General features: G+C 44.5%; 1 protein-coding gene and 1 non-coding gene across 7 annotated transcripts in view; both read left to right on the top strand.

Moving 5' to 3' along the window:
- htt (huntingtin) overlaps positions 1-23783 on the top strand; it is a 39296-nt gene that overhangs the window by 8193 nt on the left and 7320 nt on the right. For 3 of the 6 annotated variants that reach the window (XM_033624314.2, XM_033624315.2, XM_033624309.2), the window contains 52 exons: positions 24-427; positions 2746-2872; positions 2981-3096; positions 3205-3316; positions 3560-3697; positions 4846-5004; positions 6192-6289; positions 6372-6511; positions 6681-6744; positions 7638-7738; positions 7863-8009; positions 8225-8345; positions 8448-8593; positions 8747-8931; positions 9094-9317; positions 10096-10222; positions 10322-10446; positions 10540-10650; positions 10796-10873; positions 12275-12498; positions 12605-12683; positions 12815-12976; positions 13070-13125; positions 13304-13452; positions 13620-13756; positions 13860-13976; positions 14116-14238; positions 14372-14631; positions 14802-14944; positions 15106-15334; positions 15571-15712; positions 15843-16022; positions 16313-16489; positions 16713-16789; positions 17004-17139; positions 17272-17394; positions 17510-17717; positions 17988-18133; positions 18404-18581; positions 18719-18820; positions 18938-19122; positions 19201-19327; positions 19415-19518; positions 19714-19868; positions 19956-20095; positions 20176-20258; positions 20352-20482; positions 20562-20694; positions 20968-21123; positions 21244-21434; positions 21823-21937; positions 22256-22469. In XM_033624314.2, the coding sequence (XP_033480205.1) occupies positions 24-427; positions 2746-2872; positions 2981-3096; positions 3205-3316; positions 3560-3697; positions 4846-5004; positions 6192-6289; positions 6372-6511; positions 6681-6744; positions 7638-7738; positions 7863-8009; positions 8225-8345; positions 8448-8593; positions 8747-8931; positions 9094-9317; positions 10096-10222; positions 10322-10446; positions 10540-10650; positions 10796-10873; positions 12275-12498; positions 12605-12683; positions 12815-12976; positions 13070-13125; positions 13304-13452; positions 13620-13756; positions 13860-13976; positions 14116-14238; positions 14372-14631; positions 14802-14944; positions 15106-15334; positions 15571-15712; positions 15843-16022; positions 16313-16489; positions 16713-16789; positions 17004-17139; positions 17272-17394; positions 17510-17717; positions 17988-18133; positions 18404-18581; positions 18719-18820; positions 18938-19122; positions 19201-19327; positions 19415-19518; positions 19714-19868; positions 19956-20095; positions 20176-20258; positions 20352-20482; positions 20562-20694; positions 20968-21123; positions 21244-21434; positions 21823-21937; positions 22256-22469 (7605 nt within the window). Of the gene's footprint in view, positions 1-23; positions 428-2745; positions 2873-2980; positions 3097-3204; positions 3317-3559; positions 3698-4845; positions 5005-6191; positions 6290-6371; positions 6512-6680; positions 6745-7637; positions 7739-7862; positions 8010-8224; positions 8346-8447; positions 8594-8746; positions 8932-9093; positions 9318-10095; positions 10223-10321; positions 10447-10539; positions 10651-10795; positions 10874-12274; positions 12499-12604; positions 12684-12814; positions 12977-13069; positions 13126-13303; positions 13453-13619; positions 13757-13859; positions 13977-14115; positions 14239-14371; positions 14632-14801; positions 14945-15105; positions 15335-15570; positions 15713-15842; positions 16023-16312; positions 16490-16712; positions 16790-17003; positions 17140-17271; positions 17395-17509; positions 17718-17987; positions 18134-18403; positions 18582-18718; positions 18821-18937; positions 19123-19200; positions 19328-19414; positions 19519-19713; positions 19869-19955; positions 20096-20172; positions 20259-20351; positions 20483-20561; positions 20695-20967; positions 21124-21243; positions 21435-21822; positions 21938-22255; positions 22470-23783 lie in introns of all 6 variants that reach the window. The other 3 variants (XM_033624310.2, XM_033624312.2, XM_033624308.2) reach the window with 1 other exon arrangement.
- LOC117256122 (small Cajal body-specific RNA 14) lies at positions 10941-11070 on the top strand. Its single transcript, XR_004501630.1, has one exon.

The following is a 23783-nucleotide window of genomic DNA, read 5'->3' as shown; positions in this document are numbered from 1 at the left end:
CTTTGTATGTGTCTTTCTTGCAGCATCGGTCGTTGGTGCAGAAGGCTCCACTGCGGCCCAGGTTGACATCATCACTGAGCAGCCGCGCTCCTCCCAGCACACCCTGCAGCCTGGCGACTCTGTGGACCTCAGTGCCTCTTCAGAGCAGGGCGGCGGTGGGGGTGGAACATCTGCATCCGACACGCCTGAGTCACCCAACGACAACGAAGAGGAAATGCTGAGTCGGAGCTCCAGTGGCGGGGCCAACATTACTCCAGAGACGGCTGACTACACCACACCAGAGAATGCCACACCGGAGGGAGGACCCTTAGGAGAAGGCGGGACTCTGCTAAGTACTAATGACCGCTCACTTCCACCCAGCGACTCCTCGCAGACCACCACAGAGGGACCAGATTCAGCTGTCACCCCTTCAGATGTAGCAGAACTGGTCAGTGTGACTGAATGGGCGTGCAAGTGAGATTTAATTTAGTCGGTGAATACAGCTTAAACACACAGTGCTTCACTTCTGTGTATATATGTGTGAAATCCAGAGGACAGCCTGCTTCCCTGGACACGAAAAGACTTAATTACCATGAAGTGCTAAAATTAACTATGAACATTAATGTCCCTAATGGCAGAGTTTCCACTTTAAGAATGATGCTACACTTCATGGAGTTAGGATTTGTAGAATGGACAAAATATTAAGCACTGAAATCAGCATAAGGTGGTTTTAAATGTTTTAGCCCTTTACCTACAAATTGCATATACGTGAATCTAATTTAAATAATTTCCCAAATCATAGTATAATGCTTTCAGTTGATGACTTTGTTATTGGTAATATTAAAATGACTCTGCTAACACAGATAAAACATGGCCTAACAAGAACATTTATAGCCACATTAACACATTTTTATTTAGTCTTGCACCTAACCTTGCCAATATCAGTCCTGTTGAGCCAGGAGAGGTATTTCCTCTCTGATAGCCAAGATGGATCAAAGCCTGTCTTTCTGTGTTTGTCGAAGGGTGCAGCTGTATCAACAGGAGAGGTGCTAGTGCTCTGGCTAGGACTAACGTTAGCTTCCTTCCCATTAATAGCAGAACTGCTTGCATCCTCGCCACTGTTGCCCAGATTCAGGTTGGGCGGCGCATCTAATTTTTTTTACGTTATTGCACGAAACATAACAACACCTGTATGTGTGGATGGGCAAAACCTCGCCCTCTATAAAGCATAGTGAGGACTCCCTAAATGACAGCAAAATGCAGTAAAGACACTTCCACTGAGCTGAAATGAAAGAGTGCACCTAAATTGTTTCAGAAAAGCTCTGACCAGAGGGCCCCACAGAGGTAAATCATTGATTTTCGAATAGATGGATATTTGGCTTATTTGGCAGGGGTTACAATTATACTGGAAAAACTGTCTTCCCTGTTTGGGAACTTGTTGGTAGTTATGTTTAGTACATAAGATAAGCAGTAATGGAGCACAACATGCAAACCACTTGTATGGTAGTGTATGGTGTATGCAGAATTTTATAATAATAAATGCTCCTTGGAGTACATAGGTGAGATGTGACATCACAGATTTGGTTCAGTTGTTTGGGTTTTGATGCTCCCCTTCAGAGACATTTTGGTGTGAGTTTGTCCACTCTAACAATTCTACCTCTATGGCCTTCCCCCCTCCACCTTACCCTTCTCCCCGCTTCGTCGCAGTCGCGCACTCCATTGCCGCGGGTGATTGAACCATCCCCTCCCTCGCCAACTTCCACCGAGGGTCCCGATGCCACAGACAGCGACTCTTCTGTCTACACTGCTTCCTCTTCGTCCTCTTCTTTCTCTTTCTCCTCCTCTTCCTCCTTCTATGCCACCTCTTCCTCTAGCACTAGTGACAAGGTCAGCCAATTGGACACTTTGAACGGAGTGGGAGGGGCTTGCTTGTCTGGAAACCTTTGGCTTCCTCCATTCTTTCCCCTTTCGTTCGCTTGTTCGTCACAACCCATGCACAGAACTTACCCTGCTTATTGCTTCCTTTCCCTTCTTGTTGTCATTGACAATATATTAATCCCCGTCTCCTCCTCCTCCTCCTCCTCCTCTTCCTCGTTTCCAGTGATTTCCTCTCAAAAATGAGATGCTTTTGAAAGACCTTTGTAAAAGCAAGCAACCCCAACATCCCATGCCGATGGCTTGCATTAAAGAGTTCAAAGTTGAAGCATGAAGGCCATCTGTTCCTTTAACCGTTCACCCTCAGATTTGATTCCCTTTACCTTTCAGAGAGACTGTGACAGGCTTTTGTTCCTGCGGAAGCCAAACCTGGGAAAACAATTATTTAAAATTCTCGGATTGAGAGTTCTTTATACATCTTCCCAGTTAGTTCTCTGTAAAATGTCGTGTGTTCCCCATGTAGTCGAAATACTAATACTAGTTTGGATCAAAAGCTTGGTCTTCCTCTGGATTGTGACAACCACAATTGCAGAGTTCTCAAGCCTGTGCTTTTTTTTGTCTGTGTGTAGTTGATTTGCTGTAAATTAAGTGACTCAAGCATGACCAAGCAGAGTTTAATAAAGGGAATGTTTGACTTGCAGTTTCAGTTGTTTGTTATGCTGTGTCTCAATGTCTCCTCAATCCAGCAAATCTAACTCAAAAATGAATGAGTCAGAACTACTTCAGTATCGTTTGCATGTGGGTGCATTGCAGATGTGTTGCATTAAATGTTTCTGTAATCTAACTTTAGTTTCTTACTGACAATGTTTGCTCTGTGTTTCTGTGCATAAGGTGCTGGATGGCAGTGAGAGCCAGTACTCTGGGATGCAGATCGGGACGTTACAGGACGAAGAAGACGAAGGAGCAGCACCTGCCTCCCAAGAAGAACCTCCAGAACCCTTCCTGCAGTCAGCGCTGGGTATGCTTGTGTACACTAATATGCACACACATAAATGGGTTGACAGTGGGAACAGGTTGCTTTTCATTGATAAGAAGCTTTAATCATGCTTTTTGTTTCTATGTGCAGCTCTGAGCAAGCCTCATCTGTTCGAAGGCCGAGGTCACAACCGGCAGGGATCAGACAGCAGCGTGGACCGCTTCATACCAAAGGACGAACCCGCTGAACCCGAACCTGACAACAAGGTAAAAATACATCCACGCACCAACATCCATGCCAATTTTTTGTACCTGAAGGTAAAGAAGGCAAAATTATTGTGTATCTGTCCTTAACTTAAAATGCCTGCTTTTCAGCCATCTCGGATAAAGGGTCCGATTGGGCATTATACAGACCAAGGGGCTGAGCCGCTGGTGCACTGTGTACGGCTTCTTGCTGCTTCCTTCTTGCTGACAGGACAAAAAAATGGTAAGTGTTATCAGAACTTCTTAAAATATGCCATAGGTGTGTTTAAAGATGTCATCCTATTTTCCTACAAATAGACTGATATAAGTCCAAATAAGTACCAGTGACATTAGCCCTGTTTTTTAAAAGGTGCTCAAGTTGGAGCATCTGTGAACTACAGCACTATGAACTTTTACTTTTAGGTTTATCTGGCTTCCTTTTTTGTTTCATTTGCATATAAATCTTGGCTGTGCTATGTTTTTCCAGGTCTGACCCCTGATAAGGAGGTGCGAGTGAGCGTGAAGGCTCTGGCGCTCAGCTGTGTCGGGGCGGCAGCAGCACTGCATCCTGAAGCCTTCTTTAATTCCCTCTACCTGGACCCGCTGGACGGCGTTCCAGTAGAAGGTAGGGGCATAAAAATTTTAAGAGAATCCTATTCAGATGATGCTTGATGCCTCAAGAGGTCCCTTTTGACAAAAGGCCTATATTGGGGATTAATGGACAAAACTAATATTGTGGGTTGGGAGAGAGTTACTGCCCCAAGCGAAGGGGTTCAAGTATCTCGGGCACTTGTTCACAAGTGAGGGTAAGATGGAGCGTGGGATGGATATGTGGTTTGGTGTGGTGTCAACAGTGATGTGGGCACTATGCTGGACCGTAGTGGTGAGGGGATGAAAATGGATGGATGGAATATTGTGACAGTCATCACTCAGATCCTAAAGTCTAAGGGCTTTTATTATTAATTTACTAGAACATCATCATACTATTTTCACATGGAAAAGAATTCACATATTTAGGGGCCTTGCACACCCACACAGGTGTTTCCACTTATTCAGGCTTGTTAGGCCTCTGCTCAGGTGGGTGGAGCTATGCGGGCAGACATTTTGACTTGTTGCAGTAGGAAAAGCACAGGTGTAAGTAATGAAATCCATGATGGCTGAATTCCATTTAGTTGCTTTCGTTTCAGGTTGCTGATGGTGTGCATGCTGGCTCTGAACTTGTACAACTGAGAACCATGATATTGAGAATTTGTCATGATATGATTATATGGATGCACAATAAGCAATATTACTGAAGGTTGAAGCCTGAGGAATGAGTGTAGCTGTGGCAGAAGATTTGAATTGCCTCTCTGAATCTCCAGGATGAGCAAAATGTTAGACTTTTGGTGAGATGTTGCAGGTAAAATTGGCTTTTGTTCACTGAAGCCCATTGTTAATGTGGATATCTTTATTGAAACAGTAGATGTTTTTGTTGGTCTGTGGCCTTTTGCATTCACTTATCTTAGTGAATATAATTTCCGCTGTTTTATGGAGCACAATGGGGCTTTTACACAGCAGACATTTTGACTTGTCATTGTAGGAAAAACAAAGGCATCACTAATAACGTTAACTGTCTTCCAGTTTGCAATGACAGTGTGATGGTGAGCCAGCGTGCACCATGACAGGAAAACTAAAGCAACTAAATGAAATTCAGCCATAACTGATATTATTATTCACACTCCACCGTCTTCAGCTCTGCCTTTGACCCTGCTCTCTTTCTCTGTCCCCTTGCAGAGCAGCAGTATATCAGTGACATCCTGGGCTTCATTGACCATGGGGACCCCCAGATCAGAGGAGCCACTGCCATCCTCTGTGCAGCCATCATACAAGCTGCACTCACCAAAACACGTTACAACATTCACACCTGGCTGGCCAGTGTGCAGAGTGCAACAGGTGTGTGTGTGGTGTGTTTCTCTTGGTGCTGACATTTTGAAAGTTTGGATAGTATTTAAAAACCCCTTCCAGTCAGTTTTACTTCCTGTTTAATAGTTAACATTCTTTTTTTTTTTTAAACAGAACTGGGAGTGTGTTTAATGGTGAGATGTAACGTTAATCCATAACTATAGCAAAAAGATGGCATCTACAAAAGTTTGGAAAACATCAATATGGCATTTACTTTGGTTAATTTGCTGTTAACAGAGCACAAGTGAGTCAACACCTGGCACAACATGGCGACTTTCTTCTCTCCTTCACTTGCTCTCCTCTTCACCATCTCCTACTACTGCAGCTGTTGGTTGTGTGTAGTGATGAGGTGCTCTTTGGCTGGTGTGCAGCTCTGTGGTGCAGCAGCAGCCAGAGTCCCTCAAAGGAAGGATAGATTTGTTGCCAAGGTCTGCTGTTTGAAATGGAGCTATGGGATGTTTAGGAGGGGCATCGTCTACTAGCATAGGCCGCTTTCGCCTCAGCGCACAGCACCGATACTGCCCTGATCAACAGTAGTGTCGCTCTTTTTGTTTTTTCTAATGGCACTGAAAATTGTGTGCTTCCCAGTGTCTGGACCTGTTAGAGGCCGATGCTGGTGGGCAGTACAAATTTTAAACACATCCTGGAACTGCATTTCAGACAGTGGACTTCTCTATCCATCCTGCGGTGCCCTGTGGCCAAGAGACGGTAAGGAAGAGAGCAAGTGAGAGACATTTGGTGTGTTGTGCTATTTTAGCCGGGGGTATTTGGTGATATTCATGGTGTTGATTGATACCATTCACTTCACACTGGCAACAAATGCCATTATTACAATAAACAACACACTAAACTAAGATGGAGGGCAGCTACACCGATGTTACTAAGGTTATGGTGCCACAATTCGGGTAAAATACAAGATAAGTAGACAAGCTAGCTTACTATGATGTTTACAGTGTTCAGACGGTGCACCTGCCTGAGGACAACACTTAGGAGACTTAGAGATTCTACTATGGTCATACATCATCTTCCTGTTTTAGCAGCAACCTTCTATTTTTAACTTTGAGCACAAAATTAAGTTATTGGACAAAAAAAATCTGAACAGTAACAAAACAACATGGTCGGGACATGACTAACTAAAATACGAAATATAATGGTTCTCTCTCGCCTGTCTGGTCCAGGTAACCCCCTGTCCCTGGTGGACTTGGTGCCTTTGCTCCAAAAAACTCTGAAAGATGAATCATCTGTCACCTGTAAGATGGCTTGCTCTGCAGTGAGGGTAAGGCACTTCTGTGCAAGTGTGTCAGTAATCGGTGCTCTGCGTGCAAGTTTGTGTCTGACTACTTTTATGCATGTTTCAGCACTGCCTCATGACTGTGTGTAGCAGTACGTTGAGTGAGCTCGGCCTGCAGTTGTTGATAAACCTTCTTGCTCTGAGGGACTCCTCCTATTGGCTTGTTCGCACTGAGCTCTTGGAGACCCTGGCTGAGATGGACTTCCGGTAAGAGCAGTTGTCGTTTTTTGTATTACTGGAGCTACCTGCTCAAGCTGTTAGGGGTGGACTGTACTTTCAGCATCACTATTCTTCACATTATCAATGTCTGTTAGATAGCATGTCTAATGTTGTCACTCAACTGCCTTTTAAAGATATTTACTCTTTCCTCTTTAAGGTTAGTACATTTCCTCGAGAGGAAAACGGAGACTTTGCATAAAGGGGATCATCACTACACTGGGGTAAGTTCTCCGTTCTACCTTTCTTATAGTCTTGCTTTGAAAATTCAAATCTTCAAATGTTTTTAAGACACAAAGACATTCAGGGTGTGTCCTGTTTTCAACTTGAGTTTAGTGCTACAACTAACAGCTACTTTGATATTGGATTAATCTGTTTTACTTTGCATTATCAGTTGTTGATCAAATAAAGAGGGGAAAAAAACTACATTTTATATTAGTATTTTATTTGGAAAAACAACTTATTCCTCATCTTCTTGCACAGTGCTCTTTCAAACAACTTCCCAATAAAAATCCACCAAATATATGCTACATCAAGACTAAATACAGAAAAGGCCTCTTCAATAAGAAATGAATTTGGGAAAAATGGTAAATGTGACAAGCATATATTTGATAAGACATTGCTTAAGTTTCTGTGGTGAAGAAATGAAGGATTCACTTGAGACTGTCTCTCACTGATGCTGTGAAATTTTCCAAAAACTCATAACATCACATTACACTCCAGTGTCTCTCTGACCTAATTTCAGCAAATTAGTGTTCACTCACAGAAATACCTTCTGTCTTGTTTTCACTGTTTTGTGATGATCAGTGTAGCCAGGCCCTTTTGATAAAGCTATTTGTTAGCTTTATGAAGTGTTACCTTCAAAATATTTGGGGGCTCAGCTGAGGGATGCCTGGCTACACTGGATCAAATGCTTACTCCAAAGACAAAGGAGATGGCATCATTTCTTGTAATTCATCACGAGAGACGCTGCCCAGTGCGCCGTGCATCATAGCATAGACCCAACTAATCGATTATGAAATTCAATGGCGGCTATTTTTATTATCTGTTTTTAATCGACCCTGCTTGAGTTGCTGAGACTGTGGTCCCTAATTAGTCCACATTTCTCTCTATCTAGCGGCTGCAGCTGCAGGACAGAGTCCTGAACGATGTGGTCATCTGTTTGTTGGGAGATGATGACCCCAGAGTCCGGCATGTAGCAGCCTCTGCTGTCAGCAGGTATACTATGTCTTTTTTTACTGCTGACAAGCGCACTTTTTGTATTATTTTCCCCCCTAGGTGTCTTCTTCCTAATGTCTCCTCTAATCCTTCCCACATGTCTCTGCGGCTTTCTCTCTACCAGGCTGGTTCCCAGGTTGTTCTATGACTGTGACCAAGGTCAAGTGGACCCAGTAGTGGCTATCGCCCGAGACCAGAGTTCAGTCTATTTGCAGTTGCTGATGCATGAGACACAACCCCCCTCCCAGTTCACAGTTAGTACAATCACAAGGTATGTGCACTCGTCTCACAGACTCTCAGTGCCATCCTATTCCTAAAAATGATTCTCAAGATCATTGTCATGTGTTCCTTTTTATGGTACATACAGTTTGTTGTGTCGTTCACTCTACAAGAGTTTTGAAATTGAATGGTTTAATTACAAAGCTCATGAAAAAAATCAGAGCACAACCTGAGAAACTCTGCTCTTCCCTTTTCTATGTCTTCCAGGACATACAGAGGCTACAACTTGTCCAACAATGTGTCTGATGTCACAATCGAGAACAATTTGTCCAGAGTCGTTACTGCCGTCTCCCATGCTTTCACCTCCTCTACCTCCAGAGCCCTGACGGTGAGCTTTTAAGACACGCATAACATTTTCCCTTTTTTGCCTGCTCTATGAAAAGCTTGACAATGTTTTTAAATGCCATACATTTGTCTTATTTCTCTGCAGTTCGGCTGCTGTGAGGCCTTGTGCCTCCTGGCTTCAAATTTTCCCGTGTGCAATTGGAGCACAGGCTGGCACTGTGGCTATGTTAGCTCCAGTAGCAGCTTTTCTTCCCGCTCTAGTCTGAACCGCAGCAGGGGCAGGGCCCTCAGGTTTGTGCACTCTCTCTTGTTGATTAATATTTTCCTGTACAATTAATGCCATCCTATTTGTATTATCTTCCACACAACTTCTTGCCAGCCAACGTGCTCCTCTTTCTCCACACACACCTGATCATCTTATGTCCTTGTCCCTCTGTTCTGTAGTGTGTCACAGCCCAGCAGTGCTCCAGCCTCTTCAACCACCTCCTTGTCTGCACCAGAGACTGAGCGGAGGACTCTGACAGTGGGAATGGCTAACATGGTCCTTTCCTTACTCTCCTCCGCCTGGTTTCCACTGGATCTCTCTTCACACCAGGATGCACTTTTGCTCTCTGGCAATTTGATTGCTGGTGGGTAATGTGCATACAAATATTCATGAGACCATGCTGTTTATGGAGCTTGAAATTATACTACATTGCAAACATACCACTATTCACTCAAACTTTGAGGCAAAAGCAATAACTTGTTATCGATAACTGTTATCATTAACTGTCTCTTGATCGTGTTCCCAGCTGTGGCTCCTAAATGCATGCGCAACCCGTGGGCTGGAGAGGAGGAAGGCAGCAGTGGTAGCACCAACACCAGTGGAGGCCCAAATAAGATGGAGGAACCCTGGGCAGGGCTGTCAGAGCGCTCCCTGGTGGCCATGGTGGAGCAAGTCTTTTCTCACCTACTAAAGATTCTCAACATCTGTGCCCATGTGCTGGAGGACACACCACCTGGACCGGCAGTTAAGGTAACTGTTCATAGACTCTCTGTGTTTGGTCATCATTTGTAGTGCAAGGTACACACTATACGAGAATCAGGCGGATTTTTTTGTGCCTGATTCCCCCTCCTGACAATCATCAGCAAAGCCCGGATTTTTTTTTTGATGCTTCTAAAGATCATCTTGCCAGATTTTCCTGTGGTGCGAGTCATGTAAAGAGTGTTTTTTATATCCCCTGATCTGCAAGGAAGTCCATCTTTGCCACAACAATTTCAAAATGCAAGTATCAAATGTTAAATATTTGCGATTTGAAATTTTGTGTGAGCAGAACTCAAGGATCGCCAGCGGCCCCGTGGGTTTCAGAGGGTTTTAATGCAATATCAATTGGGTTTCAACTCAGAATTTACTCTGTGGTGTCCTTGACTTTATCCAAATTTTTCTTTGTTGATTTCCTGTAAAAAAGTGGTGCAAAACCTTCTTCCTGCCTGTCCTCTCCCATGTTTGTTTACTCTAAAGTCACAAGATTCACAGTTTGGGAGTCAGGACTTTGGTTGTTCGTGAATAGAATCTGTTAGTGTGTTGTATGCTGTTTTAGGCAAATCCTTGCTCTCCACACACTTTAGAACAATTATCTATTTATCATGACATGTCATTATGTGTGGGGTCTTTAACATTTTCAACATTGGTTTAAAATTTGAAAAAACGTTTAGCGTGGGCCAGGCTTAAGTCACATTTCACTGGCATCTGCTTATGACCACAAGTTGTATCCACAGGAAGGTCATTGTATTGAGTTCACTTCTTGTTTTAGGCTACCCTCCCCTCCCTGAGCAACACCCCCTCCCTCAGTCCCATTCGGAGAAAAGGCAAGGAGAAGGATGCCACTGAGCCCAGTGCTGCACCTATGAGCCCAAAGAAAAGCAATGAGGTCAACACAGGTAAATGCACCCCTAGCCGTGCACAAGCACAGGTTCATATAATCTCTCTGAGGTGTCTGTGAATACTTAAAAGTTTGATTTTGTGCTTTTTGTGAGCAGCCAGGCCAGCAGAGAGCACTGGGTCAACAACCGTCAACAAATCTACCACCCTTGGCAACTTCTACCACCTGCCACCCTACCTCAAGCTCTACGATGTCCTCAAAGCTACACATGCCAACTACAAGGTCAGGACATGCATCTATTTTACCCCACTTTTATCAAAATACAAACAAGTTTTAGTATCTTAAGTGGTGTTAATTGTGTGTGTTGCATCCTAGGTGACACTGGACCTCCACAGCAACCAGGAGAAGTTTGGAAGTTTCCTGCGTTCCACTCTTGATGTTCTGTCACAGCTCCTGGAGCTGGCCACACTACATGACATCAGCAAGGTAAAGATATGACATCACCTCTGTGAGCAGGAACGAGGAGGTTCCGGATGATTTTTATTTCATTAAAAGTAATTTAGTTTGTTTCAGTAATATAAGCCAATGTATCAATCAGTTGAATAAATTGATGAACTATATTCTCTGTCAGTGTGTGGAGGAAATCTTGGGCTACCTCAAGTCCTGCTTCTCCAGAGAACCAACCATGGCTACTGTGTGTGTACAACAGGTCAGTAATCTGTGTAGTTTGTCTGTCATTGTAGAGCGAGTTGTCTGTATTGTTGGGTGTATTTTGTGTGGCAGTCTTTATGGTTCCAACACTGAGCAGTGTGCTGCAACCGGTGCGACTCCACACAGAGTGAGGCTGGTTCCTGCCGACAGGGCCTGTAAAGGCATTGGTTTCCCTGTGCGATGGTTCCATACATCTTAATACACACACAGTCATATATTAGCCTAATGTCATCTTGCCTATGCCTTTTTAGATGCAGCAAATTTCGTAACTGTTAGCAAAGTATGATGAAGAAGGATTATATGATAGTCTGCATTGCATAACAGTCAATCTAGTTTGCACTGAATTAATTCAGAAATTGGAGGAATTTCTTTCCTAAAAGAACAAAACAAAACAGATAGATCACTGTTAGTAAGCGCAGCCAGCAAATCTGACTGATCTCGGAGATAACAAAGATGTGTCCCTTTGGTATTTACTCCTGCAGGGACATCAGCCCTTGCAAAGAAAAATGTCCTATGCAAGACCAAAGTCAGTAAATCTCAGGGGAACAAATAAACAATAAGATAAATTTAAGGATGGAAAAACCTAATCCAACACCATAAACATTAGATCGCCTGAAATGGGGAATATCCTGTAAGACACCCCTGTGACTTAATTATGATTAGGTGCAAAGAAAAGACTTGGTTGATACTAAATATTTTCTAATCAAAGGTCCAGATACACCTAATCTACATCAAAGGACTAGTGGCGATGGAGGCTGACTGTTGCGCCGCCTCATGTTGCCTGTGTCTTGGCCAAAAAGTTGCACTTGATCAGACCATAAACAGCCAACGGCCAAACAAGCACGTAGGTTCTGTGCCTGCATGAGAGGAAATAACTCCGTACCAGCAGGTGGTGATAGTCTGTATTTGTCATTCAAAAATTGAAACCGGAAGTCTGACAGAACGGTCAGATGTTGAAAGAAAAACTGATATTTACTGTGTGCTAGCAAACAATAATACAAACAAATACGAACTGTTTCTGCTAAAGAGCTCAGTGGCTAAAATCATAATCTTAACTAATTTAAGAAGTTTGTGTCAAGCTCACCCTGACAAAACACTGACAAGGTGGCCAACTGCCAACGGTGCCAGATACTAAGCAAAAACTAGGTCAGCAGACATTCACTGGCAGCCCATCATTGACTGATGGCCGACGGTCGGCTTGGTGTTTCAGGGCCCACTTGAGAATAGCAGATTTAATCCGGTTAGAAGAAATGTGCCTTAATGAAATAAATCCTTTTTAAAATGTGTAAGCCAGTTTTTTTTTACACAAGTCTATTTGAAAATGCAACTCATCTAAACAAACGTGGACTCCAAACTATTGCTTGTTTTATTTATTAACTGAAGACCTGTCTTTCTTTAGCTGCTGAAGACCCTGTTTGGCACCAACCTGGCCTCTCAATATGAGGGTTACCTGAGTGGACCAAGCCGTTCCCAGGGCAAGGCTCTCCGCCTTGGCTCGTCCAGCCTGAGACCGGGCCTCTACCACTACTGCTTCATGGCACCGTACACTCACTTCACCCAGGCTCTCGCTGATGCCAGTCTCCGGAACATGGTGCAGGCTGAACAGGAGCAGGACACCTCTGGGTGGGTTATAGCAACATACAGATGAGGCACAGGAGGAGAAAATGACATGCTTTCAGATAAATAAACATAAGAACATTTAAGAAACTGCCTTCTGTCCTCTTTTTAGATGGTTTGATGTAATGCAAAAGGCTTCGAACCAGCTGAGGTCCAATATTGCAAATGCAACACGGCACAGAGGAGACAAGGTAAACTGTTGTGCTGTTTTTTGAGTTGCGATTGTGAATAGATATTCATAAAGTATAATTTTCATTGCTCATTAGCTTGAGCAAGGTGCTGCCCCATTAAAGGTTGTGGCCTCCCCTTTTGTTTTTTCCAGAACGCCATCCACAACCACATTCGTCTGTTTGAGCCGCTAGTGATCAAAGCTTTGAAGCAGTACACTACCAGCACCTCTGTGGCCCTGCAGAGACAAGTACTGGACCTGCTCGCCCAACTTGTGCAGCTCAGAGTCAACTACTGCTTGCTGGACTCAGATCAGGTTAAACATAAACAAAAAAACACACACATTGCCTGAGTTCATCTTCAGTCTGTTGAATTAAGCTCACTCAGGAAGATGTATTCTATGTTTTAGGTGTTCATAGGCTTTGTCCTAAAGCAGTTTGAGTACATTGAGGTTGGACAGTTCAGGTGAGTTATTTTTTTTTTCTCATCCATGAGTCATGCATTTTCACAAATCCATGTGTCTCCCAGGCGTTTTTTTATGTGTGGTTACAGTAGTGATAAAACCTTTCTTCCACTGAACTGTAGATTAGCCCATCTATTCAGTGCCGTCCTGTGAACTAAATTAATACCTGTTCTTACGCAGAGATTCAGAGGCTATCATTCCCAACATCTTTTTCTTCCTGGTGCTGCTGTCTTATGAGCGTTACCACTCCAAGCAGATAATCAGCATCCCCAAGATCATCCAGCTGTGTGATGGCATCATGGCGAGCGGCAGGAAAGCTGTCACACACGGTGAGAGGGAACACATGCAACACACAACCATTTTCTCTACTTTTAAACACATTCACTGAAGTTTACTCTCGCTTACATTCCTAAACTTTACTTCACACTAACGCATTACTTCAAAAGCACATTCTTACCGTAGCTGTAGTCTAAGTAATTAAATTTTCCCTCCACAGCCATCCCAGCCTTGCAGCCAATTGTCCATGACCTGTTTGTGTTGAGGGGCTCAAACAAAGCAGATGCAGGCAAAGAGTTAGATACCCAGAAAGAAGTGGTGGTGTCCATGCTGCTCAGACTTGTGCAATACCATCAGGTACGGTCACAAATGGATACAAACAGACCCAAAATGTTAATGTGAAAACATTCCAGTCAGTCTTTTCTCTGCCTGATGATCTCTGTTCCATGGTGTGTTGCAGGTGTTGGAGATGTTCATTCTTGTACTGCAGCAGTGTCACAAAGAGAATGAGGACAAGTGGAAGAGATTGTCCAGACAGATCGCTGACGTCATACTTCCAATGATTGCTAAGCAGCAGGTAGGAAAATGCATATGTACGTGTGTGTGTGTATATATTGGTGCACAGTGACAAATATAAGACATTTAGGCTACAACATATGTAATGCAAAACCCTTATATTGTAATCAGTAAACATATTTGTATGTTGATCCTCACAGATGCACCTAGACTCTCCAGAGGCGTTGGGAGTGTTGAACACTCTCTTTGAGACTGTGGCGCCCTCCTCTCTCCGACCTGTAGACATGCTGCTCAAGAGTATGTTTACCACCCCGGCCACCATGGTGAGACATCTCATTAGTTAGTACGCACAAAAACCTGGACAGACTTTTAACTTGTCTGTCGAATGTACCTTAACACACCTTGCAAAATATAGATTTTTAATTGACTTAAATTCAAACCTCTGCTCCTCCCCAGGCATCAGTAGCTACAGTCCAGCTGTGGGTGTCTGGCATCCTGGCGGTGCTCAGGGTACTCGTCTCCCAGTCCACTGAGGACATTGTCCTGTCGCGGGTCCATGAGCTGTCCCTCACCCCACATCTCCTCTCCTGCCATACAATCCGTCGCCTGCATCAGCAGAGCCCGTCCCCAAGTGACCCTCCCCCTGCTGACACTCTAGGTAACCAGGAACCTAATGGTGAGGCCCAAAAAGCCCTGCCTGAAGAAACCTTTGCCAGGTTAGTGAGCGTGTTTGCTATCTGTAGTTACAGGATATTTTTGATGTAAGGACTGAGGAATATTTTTACTCAGTCTGATCATTTTTGCAACCATTACTTTGCTTCCATATGTCTTTCCTTTTTTCCTTCTCACTTTCATTGACATCTGTCCCTGTAATCCCTCCTTCCAGGTTCCTGCTGCAGCTGGTAGGAGTGTTGCTGGATGACATTTCCTCCAGACAGGTTAAAGTGGACATTACAGAGCAGCAACACACCTTTTACTGCCAGCAGCTGGGTACACTGCTCATGTGCCTCATACATGTCTTCAAAAGTGGTGAGCTTGTTGAAATTTAATTGTCATTTTTGTTGAGAGTCTGGCTAAAACAGTAGATGTTAAGCTTTACAATGAAATGCATGATGCTCTTAGGAAGTGATGCACTTTAAATATAAGGACACTGACAGTCCTTTCCCTCTTTGCTTTCCTTCTCCTTCCAGGAATGTTTCGCAGGATCACAGCTGCAGCTAGCCGTCTCCTGAAGGGCGAGGGTGGAGGTGGACAGACAGGCACTGAGGCCGGCCTGTTTTACCCCTTGGAAGGCCTGAACAGCATGGTGCAGTGTCTGATCACCACCCACCCCTCCCTGGTGTTGCTGTGGTGCCAGGTCCTCCTCATCATCGACTACACCAACTACTCTTGGTGGGCTGAGGTGCACCAGACACCCAAGTAAGAACGGATGTTGTAGGTTACTCATGGATGTCATATGTATGTGTTTAGACCTTAATCGTTCATGCGTGTCATATCATAAAAAAAAACACAATGAGGTATCCTGAATTGTAAGACTACAAGGCATCAAAAAATGAATTTGTAGTGCAACATATTGTCCAAAATGAATCCCTGTTTGAGCATGAGCACGGCACAGAATCTTGTGACAACCTACCCTGTCTCCATCCTTCTCTCAGGAGACATAGCCTCTCTTGCACAAAGCTGTTGAGCCCTCACTCCTCTGGGGAAGGAGAAGAGGACAAGCCTGAGACTCGGTTAGCCATGGTCAACCGAGAGATCGTACGCAGGGGGGCCCTCATCCTTTTCTGTGACTATGTGGTGAGACTCATAACAATAGTGTTAACATATTTTGTAGTAAGTGACAAATAGATGATGATCGTAAAAATATTTTGATTACACAAAACTTTAAGTTAACGTGTTCATTTTGATTTTTCTCTCGGAATAATAGTGTCAGAACCTTCATGACTCAGAGCATCTGACCTGGCTGATAGTCAACCATGTGCGTGACCTCATCAGCCTGTCCCATGAGCCTCCAGTGCAGGATTTCATCAGCGCTGTGCACCGCAACTCAGCTGCCAGTGGTCTCTTCATCCAGGCCATCCAGTCCCGCTGTGACAACCTCAGCACTGTAAGATCACACCCTTTTTAACTCCTGCGCATCCTTCATAAGCCAAGTCATTGTATTCATAAGGCACATTAAAAAACGACCAGTCTTGATCAAATATATCTTGATTTTTCTTTTCAGGCAACATTCTTTTTTGGTTTTTCAGTTTATCATCACAGGAGTAATTTTAACTTTTCCTTCTTTCCTGCCCTCTTTTCATCCACTTGCCTTCTTCTTCACCTCTCTTTCTCTTTGCTCTTATTCTGTCACCCCTTTTCTACCTTTACTAATGGAGTCCTCCTTTCCTCTTGCAGCCTACCATGTTGAAGAAGACCCTGCAGTGTTTGGAAGGCATCCACCTGAGTCAGTCCGGCTCCCTGCTGATGCTGTATGTGGACAAGCTGCTCAGTACACCCTTCAGGGTTCTGGCCCGCATGGTCGACACACTGGCGTGTCGCAGGGTAGAGATGCTGCTGGCTGAGACACTACAGGTACAGCTTGTGTGTGGGCTTGTAACTTGTTGTCACAGGGGAGTTTGCTTGTCAGCTGTGTGCCAAATTTTATTTTAGTGTCATGGTTCCATAGGAGTACCGAACCTATGTTAGACTCATGAATATATTGATAGAAATAGATTTCTCACTTAGGGTAAAAAGTTTTTGATCTTAAAATTTCTCTGAAGTTGATCATGTGTTATTCTGACCCTCTGTCCTGCAGAACAGTATAGCTCAGCTGCCTGTGGAGGAACTGGACAGGATACAGGAATACCTTCAGACCAGTGGCCTGGCTCAGAGGTAAGTCTTGCGTATTACAATTTGAGGTTTGTAGTTTTAGCAATCTGTTGCATATTAATTTATATTTGTATTGTAAAAAGCAGAAGAAACAACAAAAAACAGAAATAAAACACACCCTTCAACAAAGCAAAAACATGCCCAAGTCAAGCTAAACTTAAACAGAACATCTATCTGGAAAAATGCATTATATTCTCCCTGCATTTCTCTTTCTCAGGCATCAGAGGTTCTACTCCCTGCTGGACAGGTTCAGAGCCACTGTTGCAGACACCAGCAGCCCCACACCTCCTGTGACATCACACCCCTTGGATGGGGATCCACCACCAGCCCCTGAGCTCGTCATTGCAGATAAGGTGAGAGATTAGAGAATCAGTGTCTAAGTCTATATTTCATGTTTTTACTGTATGTCTTGATCCTGCAAAGTAAAGAAACCCAGAATAGGAGGTATTAATGTTTTTTTGCACATGATTTAATTTTGTTTTTAGGAGTGGTACGTGGCTCTGGTGAAGTCTCAATGTTGTCTTCGTGGAGATGTTTCGCTGCTGGAGACAACAGAACTCCTCACCAAACTTCCTCCCACTGACCTCTTTAACACCATGAGCTGCAAGGTGACAGACTGCAGTGCCCAGATATCAGACCTCAAGGATAAATATTCTTGACCATATTGATTATTTTAATAATTGAGTATATTGCATCTGAACCTGCTTTTTTTTCCCCTTCCAGGACTTCAACCTAAGCCTGCTGTGTCCATGCCTCAGTATGGGGATGCAGCGGTTAGCACGGGGTCAGGGGTCACTCTTGTTGGAGACAGCCTTGCAGGTGACCCTAGAACGGCTTGCGGGAGTCACCGGCTCCCTCCCTTCCCCACACCAGTCCTTCCTGCCACCTGCCCAGCCACCGCCATATTGGAAGCAACTAGCTGACGTGTATGGTGAGTGGGAGGGAGAGATTGGTGTATGAAAATATAAAAGTCAGAGCTCCGTAATATCTCATACTAGATCAGTCATTTCTAAATCTGCTAAATTTTGACCGCTTGTACAACTTTAAGTTAAGTTGAACTGACTTAATTGACCATGACTTCTTCTGTAAAGCATTGAGGTTGCATTTTGTATTAGGAGTAGAAGAAATGCTGGTTTGATACCTAAATCTAAGGGGAAAAATGCTGAAGAAAAATATTCTTCTGTCTGCTGTCTGTTTTCAGATGAGCCAGGTTTCTACTCCAGGGTTCTGTCGCTCTGCAGAGCTCTGTCCCAGTACCTGTTGAATGTGAGCCAGCTGCCTTCCTCACTACATATTCCCTCTGACAAGGAGCACCTCATCACCACTTTCACTTGTACTGCAACTGAGGTAAAAGACCACTTATTAAACATTTTGTTTAGTCACTTGTTTGTTATCATTTGATTAATTTAATCACATTTAAGATAGACCTTTGTTTCTCCTGTTTGGTGAGATTTCCAGGCTTCAGTCTCAATCATAAAAACAGTGGTACCAGTAGTTTAATGTTCTGTCTAATGTATCTGGGACCCCGTAATTTCATTCCTATTTGTTATAGACTATTAAATTCTTGTCAGATGTGGTTACTCTCTCCTCCACCCTTGTATGTCTCTCTCTGTCCAGGTGGTGGTGTGGCGTCTCCTCCAGAACAAGTTGCCCCTGAGTGTGGACCTGCAATGGGCTCTGTCTTGTCTGTGTCTGGCCCTGCAGCAGCCCTGCGTCTGGAACAAGCTCTCCACCCAAGAGTACACCACACACACCTGCTCCCTTATCTACTGCCTACGCCTCATCATTGTTGCAGGTGAGAAGGCTGCTGGGACTCGTTTGTGCATTCCCTTTTAAATTTTAGTATGGTCACATGTCATGACTGCCTTAAGACCCAACATGTTTTCATGCCATTTCAATAATGGTTAAATGTTTGGTCTTGCCCCCCTCCAGTGGCTGTGAGTCCTGGTGACCAGCTTCTGCATCCAGAGAAGAAAAAGACAAAGGCAGAGAGAGACGCTGAAGGAGATGAAGTGGACTCGCCGCATGCTGACCGTGAGCACATATGTAGTGATTCAGTAAAGCTAACGGGCTCAGTCATTTCCTCTGAGTTGGATCCCGGAGGGTATTTGCCATCATGTATCCCTTAAAGCTTTCACCTGTGTGTTGCAGACATGTGCGAGTGGCAAGCATGTGAGATCATGGCAGAGCTTGTGGAAGGCCTGCAGAGCATCCTTGCCCTGGGTCACCATAGAAACAGTGCATTCCCTGCTTTCCTCACACCAACCTTGCGCAACATTGTCATCAGTCTGTCCCGACTGCCTCTGGTCAACAGCTACACCCGAGTACCTCCACTGGTCAGTGTGCGAAAGATATTATGACTTTAGTATTTGTATACGTGAATGTATTAGTCCATTAAACATCTGTGTATTTAGGTTTGGAAACTGGGCTGGTCCCCTCAGCCAGGAGGAGAGTACGGCACAACGCTGCCCGAGATCCCTGTGGACTTCCTGCAGGAAAAGGATGTCTTCAGAGAGTTCCTCTACCGCATCAACACACTGGGTATTGAAACACACACATATGGAATGATTCAGTAGAGTAAACTCTTGAATGCATGTCATGTGACTGGTTTTGTTGCTGTATGTTTAGGCTGGAGCAGTAGGACTCAGTTTGAGGAGACCTGGGCCACACTGTTGGGGGTGCTGGTCACCCAACCCATCACTATGGACCAGGAGGAGGAGACACAGCAGGAGGTATAGTATACCTGTAACATAACTCACACCGTTGCTTACTTTAATTAAAAAACATGTAAGCGTTCACAGTGCAACACATAGTCTGGTTGTCATGATACATTGGAATAAATTGTGGGATATAATTCTAAAGCCTATAGTTCCCTTTCTTCATCCTTCCCACCTTCGTCAATGTTTTGTTTATCCTTTTGTTTCCAGGAGGACTTGGAGCGTACCCAGTTGAATGTGTTAGCAGTGCAGGCCATCACCAGCCTGGTGCTGAGTGCCATGACCCTGCCCACTGCTGGCAACCCTGCAGTCAGCTGTCTGGAACAGCAGCCCCGCAACAAGAGCCTCAAAGCCCTGGAAACACGGTCGCTGCACATCCGTCTTCTATTTACACCGTAGTAGTGCCCAGAATAAATATGCAACGATTTCTAAAGTTGTGTGTGTTCTCCCAGGTTTGGAAGGAAACTTGCAGTGATCAGGGGCGAGGTGGAGAGAGAGATTCAGGCTCTTGTATCGAAGAGAGACAATGTCCACACACACCACCCGTACCATGCCTGGGACCCTGTACCCTCGTTGTCGGCAGCCTCAGCTGGTAATTCATCGTCTCTCACTAGACCCACAGCTGCTGGACCTCCTCCTACTCTGATTTCTTGTTTAATTTTGTTTCAGCAGGCACGCTGATCAGCCATGAGAAGCTGCTGCTTCAGATCAACACAGAGAGGGAGATGGGCAACATGGACTACAAACTGGGACAGGTCAGAGATGCATTAAAAGAAGAGAGAATGTGGTGGATAAAATGAAGCTTGAGGAAGAGTGTGTTTCAGTTAAGTTCTTTCTTCTCTCTCTAGGTCTCAATTCACTCAGTGTGGCTAGGTAACAACATCACCCCACTGAGAGAAGAAGAATGGGGTGAAGATGAAGAAGATGAAGCAGACACTCCAGCCCCCACCTCCCCACCCATATCTCCCATCAACTCAAGGTCAGACATGCACTTACATTTCTTCAGTACACATGCACTGAAACAAGAATGGGACTGATCACTGTCTCTGTGTTTTCAGGAAGCATCGTGCGGGTGTGGACATTCACTCATGTTCCCAGTTTCTTCTGGAGCTCTACAGCCAGTGGCTGATCCCTGGCTCCCCGAGTAACAGGAGGACCCCGACCATACTTGTCAGTGAAGTGGTCCGATCGGTGAGCTACGATGCACAGTCTTGGTGTTCATTCTACATGTTCAGCCAGGCGTCTTCATTTGTATCAGTAATGGATTGCCTGAAACTGTTTCAGAGTTTCCAGGTTATTCTTGAACAGTAGGCACTCACTCTGGAAACAACATAATAGACAATACAAATTCACACCTTCTTGTCTGCTCTGGGAAAAGAAACATTTGTGGGGATCCAACAGAAAATAGTCAATGACCACCTCTCACCCTCTCCACCGTGTTCGCCCTCTTGTAATTCTCTACAGCTGCTGGCAGTGTCGGACCTCTTCACAGAGAGGAACCAGTTTGACATGATGTTCTCCACCCTGATGGAGCTGCAGAAGCTCCACCCACCAGAGGACGAGATCCTCAATCAATACCTGGTGCCTGCCATCTGCAAAGCTGCTGCTGTACTGGGCATGGTGAGTGGCTGTGTGTGGCTCGGGAACGTTTTTATGGCCGAAGAGTGTGTTTGTGATTGGTTGTAGTAGTGTACCATTACCCTCTATGGTATATGATCAATCTAAAATGTATATTTCTAGGACAAAGCGATAGCGGAGCCTGTGTGTCGCCTGCTGGAGACGACCCTGCGCAGCACACACCTGCCCAGCCGCATGGGGGCTCTGCATGGAGTGCTGTATGTGTTGGAGTGTGACCTGCTGGACGACACAGCCAAACAGCTCATCCCCACTGTCTCTGAGTACCTGCTGTCCAACCTCAGGGCTATTGCTCAGTGAGTATCTCTGTTTTAAAAAACAAACACGCAGACACTGACCTCATTTCATCATGAGCTGAGCTGAGGATGAAAGAGCCTCAGTGAGCAAATGTGTTTGTCAGTATGTGACCCCCCTGCACTGTAAGTGGATCTTGGAACCAATTAGTTTTATCCATCTTAGGGCTAGTGCAGATTACAGTTTGCTCAGACAAATTTCTTTGATCCGAGACTAAAATCCTCAAGTCAGCACACAGTCTGCAATGGGACCAAGAGTGCAGTGCAGACATTGGCCACTAGGTGCTACCCTTCACATTTCAAACAAATAACTACTGGACTTTCTGTTTTAATATACTCTTAATTTTTTCCCTCTAACTCTGTACCTCTCCTCTTTTTTTGTATGCTGCAGCTGTGTGAACCTGCATAACCAGCAGCATGTGTTGGTGATGTGCGCAGTGGCCTTCTACATGATGGAGAACTATCCTCTGGATGTAGGAGCTGAGTTTATGGCTGGAATTATACAGGTAAACATTCTGTGTGTGAAGCAACATGAACTCTGACGGTATATCGCACTTTTACAGCACAAAAATAACAAAACACAGCGCCCTGAACGTCTTGATTTGAAAAAAATTGAATTCAGAGTGTAAAGTGACTGACCTCATGGGCATGGTTTGTGTTAAATTAATATTAGCTCACTTTCAACATCTGAACAAACTGTAGTCTAGCATTTAAAAAATGCACCCAGCATTCTGTCTGCTTGAGACCTCTTTTCTTGTTCCTCTCTGTAAAAATGTCTTCCTCTCTCTATCCTCCATGATCTTCTGCCTCTCCCTGTGCTTCAGCTGTGTGGCGTGATGGTGTCGGCCAGCGAGGACTCCACTCCCTCCGTCATCTATCACTGCGTGCTGCGCGGTCTGGAGCGCCTCCTGTTGTCAGAGCAGTTGTCACGTGTGGATGGAGAAGCGCTGGTCAAACTCAGCGTGGACAGAGTCAACATGCCGTCACCACACAGAGCCATGGCCGCCCTGGGCCTCATGCTCACCTGCATGTACACTGGTAAGAAGGGCTGTAACACTGAGTGATATGCCACAAAAGCAATGTAGCATCCTGCATGCTGGCTAAATCACCAGCATGCACTGTATAAGGACTGGTGCTTCCATTACTGCTGTTGTGACTTTGTCAATCCACCGCAAACTCACCATGGGATTGAGCTAGCTGGCTAACTCACCTGCATGAACCTCAACTTTACTGTGGCATTGTTATTTCAGTTAAGGTTAAAGTTGATGGTCTGCAAGCTTAACTAATGTCAGAGCTGCTTCAGTGAGGATGTGTCCCATTTTCTTTCCTGTACTCTCATCCCAGACTCCTTCCTCCCGAATAGTATGTAGAGTAGAATGTTGTGGTGTCCCTGCTGTAATGACCCCTCCACCTCTCCCCACAAATGATTTGCCTTCACCATTATTAACAGCTAAAAAATAAGGATGTAGACAGCAGTAGTGCAGTATGGAGTCGGATATGTTCTGCTGTTAAAAACACAAGAATGGTCCTCCTTTCCAGTTATACTCCATTAGGTTAAAATTGTTGGTGCTGTCCCGTTAATCACTGGAGTTGCTTACCTCTTAGCTGAGGGTGACTCTAAAAGAAAGAGGAAGTGTTGTGGGGCAGAACTGGGACATTCCTAGAATACCATTAGGTGAGAATTCAATATATTGCTGTCTTTAAGCCTACAGAAATGCTAACTCATTAGCTTTGCGCTTGTTTGTGCATGCCACCATTGCATGCAGCTTACAGCACATACTTTTCACACACAGCAAATTGCGAACCATTTTTTATATTTAGCGATGCATGGATGCATGGAAAGTGCACAGCTTTTGTTATTTATGAGACACATAAGTGTTATTAACCTTCCAGTGTACAAGGGGAACGCAAAACTCTTTATTTTAAAAACACTTAGAGTTGCTACATAAACAAATCGGCCCACCATACACCCACTGTCAGTTACACCTACATGTAGTTGGTGAACCCTGTCATGATGACCAATATTAGTGGTTTACATTCATTAAATCTCTCTACAGCAGAACAGACCTCTCTCAAAACTCCAGCCCTTTCTTGATGCCTGTGACAACAACAGAACTGCTTGCTCCCTGCATGTGATGCCTGTATTCTGTACATACCTCTGATATACCCTACCTCTAACCCCTACGTCGTTCCCTACTAACTCTAGAAGCTCTTAGCGTATTGTTGTCCATATGCTGATTGGCTAAATAACACTCCTTTGTTGCCAAGAGCTAGCCAGCAAATCTTTTGAGTAAGCCCCGGCTCTTGAAAATTCAAACTTTCGGCATACCTTTCTTTATGTGCGGCGCAGCA

Source organism: Epinephelus lanceolatus, chromosome 3 (genome assembly GCF_041903045.1).
Source record: "Epinephelus lanceolatus isolate andai-2023 chromosome 3, ASM4190304v1, whole genome shotgun sequence".
Lineage (NCBI taxonomy): Eukaryota > Metazoa > Chordata > Actinopteri > Perciformes > Serranidae > Epinephelus > Epinephelus lanceolatus.
Note: the sequence above shows the minus strand (reverse complement) of the source record. Positions and strands in the feature narration are given on the sequence as shown.